The sequence below is a fragment of the Typopeltis vanoorti genome, chromosome 1 (assembly GCF_054136105.1).
Source record: "Typopeltis vanoorti isolate ZY-2024b chromosome 1, IOZ_Tvanoo_1.0, whole genome shotgun sequence".
Lineage (NCBI taxonomy): Eukaryota > Metazoa > Arthropoda > Arachnida > Uropygi > Thelyphonidae > Typopeltis > Typopeltis vanoorti.
In genome coordinates this window covers 67,496,630-67,505,000 of record NC_143549.1, presented here as the reverse complement: position 1 = coordinate 67,505,000, position 8,371 = coordinate 67,496,630, and the positions used below count along the sequence as shown (strand labels likewise).

General features: G+C 33.9%; 1 protein-coding gene across 1 annotated transcript in view; it reads left to right on the top strand.

The window, feature by feature from the left end:
* The window catches only part of LOC150110059 (proline-rich protein 5-like), a 44,835-nt gene extending 39,828 nt beyond the window's left edge, over window positions 1-5,007 (top strand). The window contains exons 8-9 of the mRNA XM_090390975.1: window positions 2,947-3,112; window positions 4,568-5,007. Coding sequence (XP_090247101.1) covers window positions 2,947-3,112; window positions 4,568-4,686 — 285 coding nt within the window. The 3' untranslated portion in view covers window positions 4,687-5,007. The remainder of the gene's footprint in view (window positions 1-2,946; window positions 3,113-4,567) is intronic.
* The last annotated feature ends 3,364 nt before the right edge of the window (window positions 5,008-8,371 follow it).

The following is an 8,371-nucleotide window of genomic DNA, read 5'->3' as shown; positions in this document are numbered from 1 at the left end:
ATGACCAACTTAGGAGTATACTAAGTTCAGTGGAATTTTATCAGTTGCTAGATGGGAACAATATCGACAGTGCATGGGAAGCATTTAAAAATATTTAAATGATGCTTATCAGAATGTGTCCATAGAGTTCGAAGAATAAATAGGATAGGAGTCAAATGGATGTGTAATCTTATTAAGCAAGAGATTCGTAAGATACAGATGGTGTTGAAGTAATACCGTGTGCATAAGAATGATGTCTATTATGAAAATTATAAGCAGCAGGCTAGAATAGTTATAAGAATTCTCTCGATATGCTGCAAGTAAAAGGAAGAAAAAATGAACACGAAAGAATAACTTTTCTGAATGCAGATGGTGTGAGGGTGACAGATGCAGAAAGGTCTGTTCAGCCAATGAGTGCCTATTTTGCTAAAAGCTATCAACCTGGTGTATGGAACATTGAGTTCACTGCTCCCTCTTCACTTGATGAAGAGGGAGCAGTGAATTCTTAGGTATATGAAGAGGACGTATTAGAGCTCTTGCACAAACTGAATAAGAATTCAGCAATAGGGAGTGATGGGATATCAGTACGGGTGCTAAAAGAGTGCTCAACTGAACTGGCTACTCCTTTGACCAGGCTATATAATTTGAGTCTCAGAGCAGGAATGGAAAGAATGTATTGTAATCCCATTGCACTAGGGTGGTGCAAGGACTGATGAATCTATCTATCGACTAATCAGTGTCTCAGCAGTGGTGGTGAAGACTTTGGGAAAATTGGTTAGTGCTTGAATTCAGAAATGGCTTGACAGTGAATCTCTACTTTGCAATGAACAACATGGATTTAATGAGGAGCTTATGTTTTACCAACTTGCTCCCATTCTATAATAATGTTACTGTTGAACATGATAAGGGGAATGGATACACCATGATACTTTTGGATTTTTCAAAGGCTTTTGGCCGAATACTGCATGGAAAGCTGTTGCATAAATTGCAGAATATGGGTTTTGATCATAAAATATTAGTGTGAATAAGAGGATGGCTGACTGACAGATATCAAAAAAGTGGTATACAGGGAGGCGGGGGGGTATGTGTGTCTGCATGATTTGAGGTGACTAGTGGTGTACCACAAGGATCAATCCTTGGTCCACAGTTATTCAGTCTGTGCATTAATGATATTGTGATCGATCTGACAGGCGACATACAGCTATTTGACAATGGAATGATAGGTAGGGTAATCTGGAATGCTGTTGATATGCAGTACTTTCAAAATGATTTGAATAGGCTGGAATTGTGTGCATGGGAAAATGGATGCCAGTTCAATGTCAATAAATGCAAAGTCATGCATTTGATTAGATATCCAATGTCGTATTATATTCTTGGAATTATGCTAGAAGATCAGGCTAGTAATATTGGTGTGTTAGTGAACAGCGAGTTCAGGTTCAGGAGGCCATGTAACAAAGTCTGCAAATACAACTCAAAAGATAATTGCAATGCTGAAACAGAAAGACGCCAGAAAGAAACCAGGAGACGAGACCTAAGCATAATAGTTCAAGTGAGATTTTATCAATGCCTTGTAAAGAGGCAAGATAAGGATGTAATTTTGCCTCTTTACAAGGCATTGATAAAACCTCACTTAGAATATTAAGGTCGGGTCTGGTCTCCTGGTTTCCGTTGTGATTCTGATACAGTGGAGAGCGAGTGCAAAGAAAAGTTTTAAAAATTATATCAGGATTGTGGAATACTGATTATGAAGACAGAATGAAAATTTGTAGGCTGCAGACACTAGCAAACAGGAGAAAGAGGAGTGATATGATTACGACTTACAAACCTCTGAAAGGGTCAGTATTTCACTTGATGTAATTTTTCATTTTAAGGAGGGTGGGAAAAGGACAAGAGGTCATTCTTGGAAGTTGAGAATGAATGCTGCTAAAAAGGAGAGGGATGGGGGCTAAATTTTTCTCTCACAGGATGGTGCTTGATCAGAATGGATTGCCATTGAATGTTGTGTGTGTGTGTGTGTGTGTGTGTGTGTGTGTGTAAGCTGTGTGAATGAATGCAAGAATAAGTATGATAGCTGGTGCGTGTAGTATTTAGTATTTAAATTCACATTTAGTATGTGGCCTTGCTCGATGAGTCCCTTTCTACTTGTAGGTCTCTCTTAATAATAATAATAATAATAATAATAAAACAACAACAACAACAACAACAATAATAATAATAATTGCAGAGAGAGAGAGAGATAAAAAAAGCCTTAACCTTCACCTTTTAGACAAAAACAAAAATCAAAATTTTCTCCACTATTGAATGATACAGCGGTTAACTGACTTGAATATTTGAATATATTGATAAAAATGAGTGCATTCAACTTGAGCAGTAACTGTTTCACGGCATCAGATATCTTAATAGGCAATCCTGGACATTTTTAAATTTTGTTAATATTTATGTTTACATATTGAATCTAATATGTGCCTATTGAATCTAATATGTGCCTATCGAATCTAATATGTGCCTATTGAATCTAATATGTGCCTATTGAATCTAATATGTGCCTATTGTTCCTGATATATAAAAAAATATATCAGGAACAAATAAAACGTATATATATTCATCCTGCTTCGATTTTTAGATCCCAGAAACATAATTAAATAATATCAAACAGCAACTTGTAATCTCGCAATTCATTTCGCTGGGACGATGAGAAATAGACACATATAAATATTAACAAAATTTAAAAATGTCCAGGATTGCAAGTGAATAAACAGATGAAAGCTATGATAATTTTTCACAGTATTTTTTCATAATATGTTATGTTATTTTTAAGAAAATGATTCTTTAATTCGCCTACATTTATTAATATTTCAATAAAAAATAAAAAATTCAAGCTTGTATTTCGTTTTCGCTTCTAAAAGCAACGTATTTCAATATTTTATTTACATTAAGTAATCGTCGTTTTTTTTTTTTTTAATTTAGAGTGTCCACGACTCTTATCCTCCAAGTAAAAACAAGCTGCAGTTAGAATCCATGACCGTCAGAATCATCGTTCCGTTTTTAGGATTCAAGGGTCTTTATGAAGGTGGCGCAGAACCAGTTGTTCAGTCAATGGAGCCTGTTCTTGCAGCCCGAAGAAGATCAAGTGGTGAACAGTCTATTTATTTTTCGATTACGCAACGTATAATAACAATAATAATAATAATTTTATTTATTTATTATTTGCCTATATAGGGTATATGCAACTTAAGTAAATGCTAACAGTTCATTAAAAAATCGGCACTAGGTACTCTCCATTTACTTTATTTCATGGATAATAATAATACTAATAATAAATTAAAACTTTTACATTTTCCTGGAAGATATCTACAAGAATGTGATTTGTGAAACTCAGCAGTATGAGCTGGAAAAAAGTGTAATTCATACAGCAAAGAAAATACTGGTAGTTCCATAAAGGTGTCGCAAGCAAAGAGTAGAGTTTTGTGGGAAGTTGTGAGTGATTAAGTGGAATAATATTGCTCTAGGTGAGGAATGCTAATAAGACGTGGCTAGCATCATGAAAGATGGGTACTTAGAATCCTCCACTGAGTCATGTGACTTCACGGAGGCCCGAGATTAATATTAATGCTAATGTATTCTCTACCACATTCTAAAGAACGGCGTGTTCTCTGATTGGTCTTAGATTCGATTCTTGTTTATGAGACGAAAAAAAATTTAATGACTTATTTTTTTTTATTCAAGTTCCATCCCCTCCCATCAAAAACAAAACAAAAAAATCCACATGAAGAATATACAGTTTTATGGTTTCGAATACCTGCTCGGTGAAGTGTGGATCTACGCGTAAGCGCAAATAAGGAAACATTACACAGTGTAGATATGGCTAACCACCCAAATTAGGTTTATGGAACTGACTTATTTGGCCTTACCATATTACTGAGCCTAAACAGCTTAATCGAAAAGAAAATAAGATATTTCCCACTATTCTTCGCTTTGGGAGAAATACAAGAGAAAATATATACAAAAGGGAGATTGGGGAAGGGAAGATGAAAAATGTGCATATTATATTTATGCCTCCAATAAAAAAGAAAAAAAAAGCGAACATGATAAAATAAGTATACGTAAGTATTTGACTCTTTCGTCCATACACAGAAAAAAGAAAAGAGCTATAAGAAAACGGCGAAAGGAAATATCTCATGAACTTTTAGATTGAAAACTTTTGTCTCTCTTTGCTATGAAAAAAATTTGTTTACACACAAGGGCATGCGTGTGGAAACAAAATTTCTAGTGAAAATAGAATACAAAAATGAAACTATTTTAATCCGTAATTAATAATATTAGAAAGAAATTAATTAAAATATTTACAAAGGTTATATACTATGCAGTGAATAAATACGTGGTATGATCAAAATAATTACGTAGATTTTTTTCAATGTTAACTCCCCCGACACCTGCCAAAGGTCATAACATCTATAGCATATTAGTGCCCTGTGTGGAAAATAGTAAACAGTATAAACTTACTTATATTGTCCTTTAAATTATGCATCATAACATGAATCTTTGAACTGAACTCTTTTATATTTATCTGCTTCTTTTCTATACATAGATGCTATCGCCTTTCGACGAATTTCTCGTCCATTGAGTGTTCAACCTCGACAAATAGAAACCCTTCAAGAACTGTTCTTAAATGCAATTAGGAAGAAACAAGAAAGTGATGACACTTGAAAGGAGTTGTGCTTAATTGTATATAGAGACGCTACCAGATCAATAACAAAAATATCAAAGCATGCACCATTCTCCTCACATCAGTATAGAAATATTTTCCTTGAATTAATATAAGTATACATAAAAGACAGGTTCCACTTCGATATTATGATGGGTTTTTTTTGTTTTTTTTAACAGAAGGAAGAAATTTGAATTTGTAAATAACATGTTATACGAGAAATGACATTCTAAATGGATAAATATTGTAAATAAAATATTAATTCTTAAATGTAAAAAAAATGTATTTATGAATTTATTGAATAAAATTAGCTTTACAAAACACTGCTTTGAATTTTTTTTTTTTTTCTGAAAGAAACTAACGGTGTTTAGAAACTATCTATTAAATTTTTCATGACAAACTCTCAGGTCAGGTAGATCAATGCTCTATTTCGACTCAAGTTTTTTTTTCTAAATATTCTCTTATTCTGTCTCTCCACCATTTCTTCAGAAGTTCAGTAAATATCGACGATTACGTTTGGTTGGAAAGAGTTCGGTTCGAATACCATCTAGGACGATAAGAACCTTTATAATGGTTTTCAACAGTTGATGAGTTAACAGGTCTCATTAGGTGAAGATAATTTTTCCTCCATCAAAACAAACAAACAAACAAGATCAATTTTGATAGAGAAATCATGTTTGTTTTTGGCTTATAATTCTTCGGAACTCATAATCTTAGTTGCTTCCTCTTCCTCATCAGATATTCACATTACAAAATGTGATGTCTGATGAGGTCTGCTCAGATAGCGCATTAAATTCTGTAATGTGATATCCGAGCAGACCTCTGCGAAGATTACACCTTTAAACCAGAAAGAATTCGAGAGGGAGTACTTGAAATGAGCGTTTAGTGAAGAAGCTGAGAGTTGTGCTGGCCACAAAGAGCAGGTAATTTTCAGATCGCAAGTGAAATTGAACTCCATTGAGATTGGAATGGAACATTTCCAGGGACGAATATTCAGGGTGTGCTAGGTGTGATGTGTACATTCACAGAATAGCAATATCGCCGATATTATATTTTTGCATTTATTCCCGTTAAAGACGTCTCTAATTGTTTCCTGGCTTCGCGTGATTTCTAAAATTAAACACAAAATACAAATGCTTCACGAAGAGGGCACGTTTCGAGTCATAAACATTGCATCCATAAACATTGAAAACTCGAAAGGGGGTACCGCCCCCCCCTTCCGAGTTTTCGGCGCCCAACCCCCCGAGTACCGGACTGGTAGGCCGGTTCTCCTTGAATTCTGATGACTCGAATTTTGAAGACTCGAAAGGGGGTTACCCCCCCCCCCCTCGAGTTCCGGACCGGTAGGCCGGTTCTCCTTGAATTCAGATGACTCGAATTTTCAAGACTCGATACCCAGGGTAGCCCTGAGTTTCAAAACATTTCAAATAACTTGACAAAAAACGTGACACAAAAACGTTACAAAAAAAGCTTATCATTTTATATTATAGAGTACATAAATACATGAGACGTATGAAATCAGTTTTAGATTGTTTCTGAATTGTGTGACAAGCAGTTAGCAATTTGATCTAGTGTATAAAAAGTTTAGTGCATATTCGATACCTAGTCGGTATCTTACTTGTATACGGATTACACACAAAGCAAATTATTGTTGTTCCAATAAAACAGCAGGTTTCACGTGAGTATTTTTATACCTTTTCTTGTAAAAATAATTCGATAATTTGGTTTAGGTACGTGAGAAATTGCATTCTAGAAATTTTGTAAATTTAATTTTTTTTTTTTTTTTTTTTTTTTTTTTTTTTTTTTTACAGATAATATCATGGCTGAACCCAAGAAGAAATGTCGACAATATAATATCGAATATTTGAAATACCATTTTATTCAGTCGCCTACAAACAAAACATTGACAAAAGTTCATGCTGATAAAAAAAAGATAAGGATTTGTCGTATTTTTAAGCATTTAAAGAAAAATGTTTGAAACAAACCGACACTGGCAAGTATGTTTTCAGCAGCATCCAAACTAGATGATGATGATGGGTTGCGCTCCTCTTACAACATTTCCTTACTGATTGCTAAATCGGGAAAACCGCATAATGTTGGTGAAGAACTAATCCTACCAGCTGTTCAACCAGCCTCTGATATTATTAAGAAAATTCATTTGAGCAATAAAACAGTGCAACGAAGAATTGATGAAACGGCCCAGGATGTTGAAGACTCATTAAGACAACCCAGCTGTCTATAACAGCTTGATGGGTCTACTTTACCGGGAAACGAAGCCTTACTTTTAGCATATGTTTAATATAAAAGAATAAAAAATTTGCCAAGGATTATTATTTGTTAGAAATTTGCTAACTGACACTAAAGGTGAATCGATATTTCATGCATTGAAAGACTTTTTTAAAGAAAAAGAAATCACTCTGAATAATATCTTGTCAGTGGCTACCGATGATAGCAACAAATGAGGAATTGAAATTAAAATTCAGAAACGGGTACCAACTGTTCTGGTTGCAAAAACAGATGTCCATACTTTATGCTGGATTGTGGACTGTAGTAAAAAAAGAAAAAAGTTTATAATCGCATTTCCATCATCATATTCAGTGGAACGTGGGATCAGTGCAGTCACAAATCTTTTAACTTAAAAAAGAAACCGACTGCAAATAGCTGATCGCGGTGATTTAAGACTGCTGCTGACAAATATAAAGCCAAATATCAATAAATTGATAGCAGCACACCAGGCTCATCCTTCTTGTTATGACTGTTTTTAATATTACTGATCGTTATTAATTATTTTATGTGCGATTTTTACATATGCGCAATTTGTTTGTTTTCTTAATTCTAATAGTGTTATTAAATTTTCAGCTCCAACTTGTGCTATGTTTATCTGCAATTTATGTTTATTTTGTTGATTTCAATAAACAGTTTTAAATTTTCAGCTCCAAGGTGTCTTATTTCCAAACTTCAAAAATCTCTACTAGATGCATAATAACACGCAAATTTGTTTCTGTATCTATCTGTTTATTCGCTTAAAACTCGAGAACTACTGATCCGATTTTCATACGATTTTCTTTTATATGTATCGGGTAGAGCTGGTCAGGTCTTAGAAAGTAGTTTCCAGGGGTATACTGAATATATATATATATATATATATATATATATATATATATATATATATATATATATATATATTTTTTTTTTTTTTTTTTGGAAAAGGGGGCGGTAAGCCAAATAAGATTTGTGAACCACTCGGTTATTGTGTTCAACTAATCCAATTGAACGTTGTCATTTGTCACGAGTTGCTGTTTTTTTTTTTTTTTTAATTTTGCATCACTTTTACGTGCGTGCAGTGTGAACTGACGTGTTTAGGACACCAATATAGACAATTAATTTTCTATAAACAATTCATAACTTTTTTTCCCATATTTACAATGGGATTTATAACAGTGTTGACGATCTACTGAATGTCCCATTTTCTGTCAGAGCTTTCGTGCATTGTATGATTGATTATAGTCGAAGGAGGTTGGAACTTGTGTATAAATAAGTAAAATGAATTATTTGAGCCATTCTTTGGTTTAATCCGGAAAAATAATAACTTCCCAAGCGATTACGTTTTCCGATTTCTGTGCGTAATTATATGGCTGTATTTAAAAAGCGTATCAAAATGCAAATTATCCGTGTCTCACTCTAGTA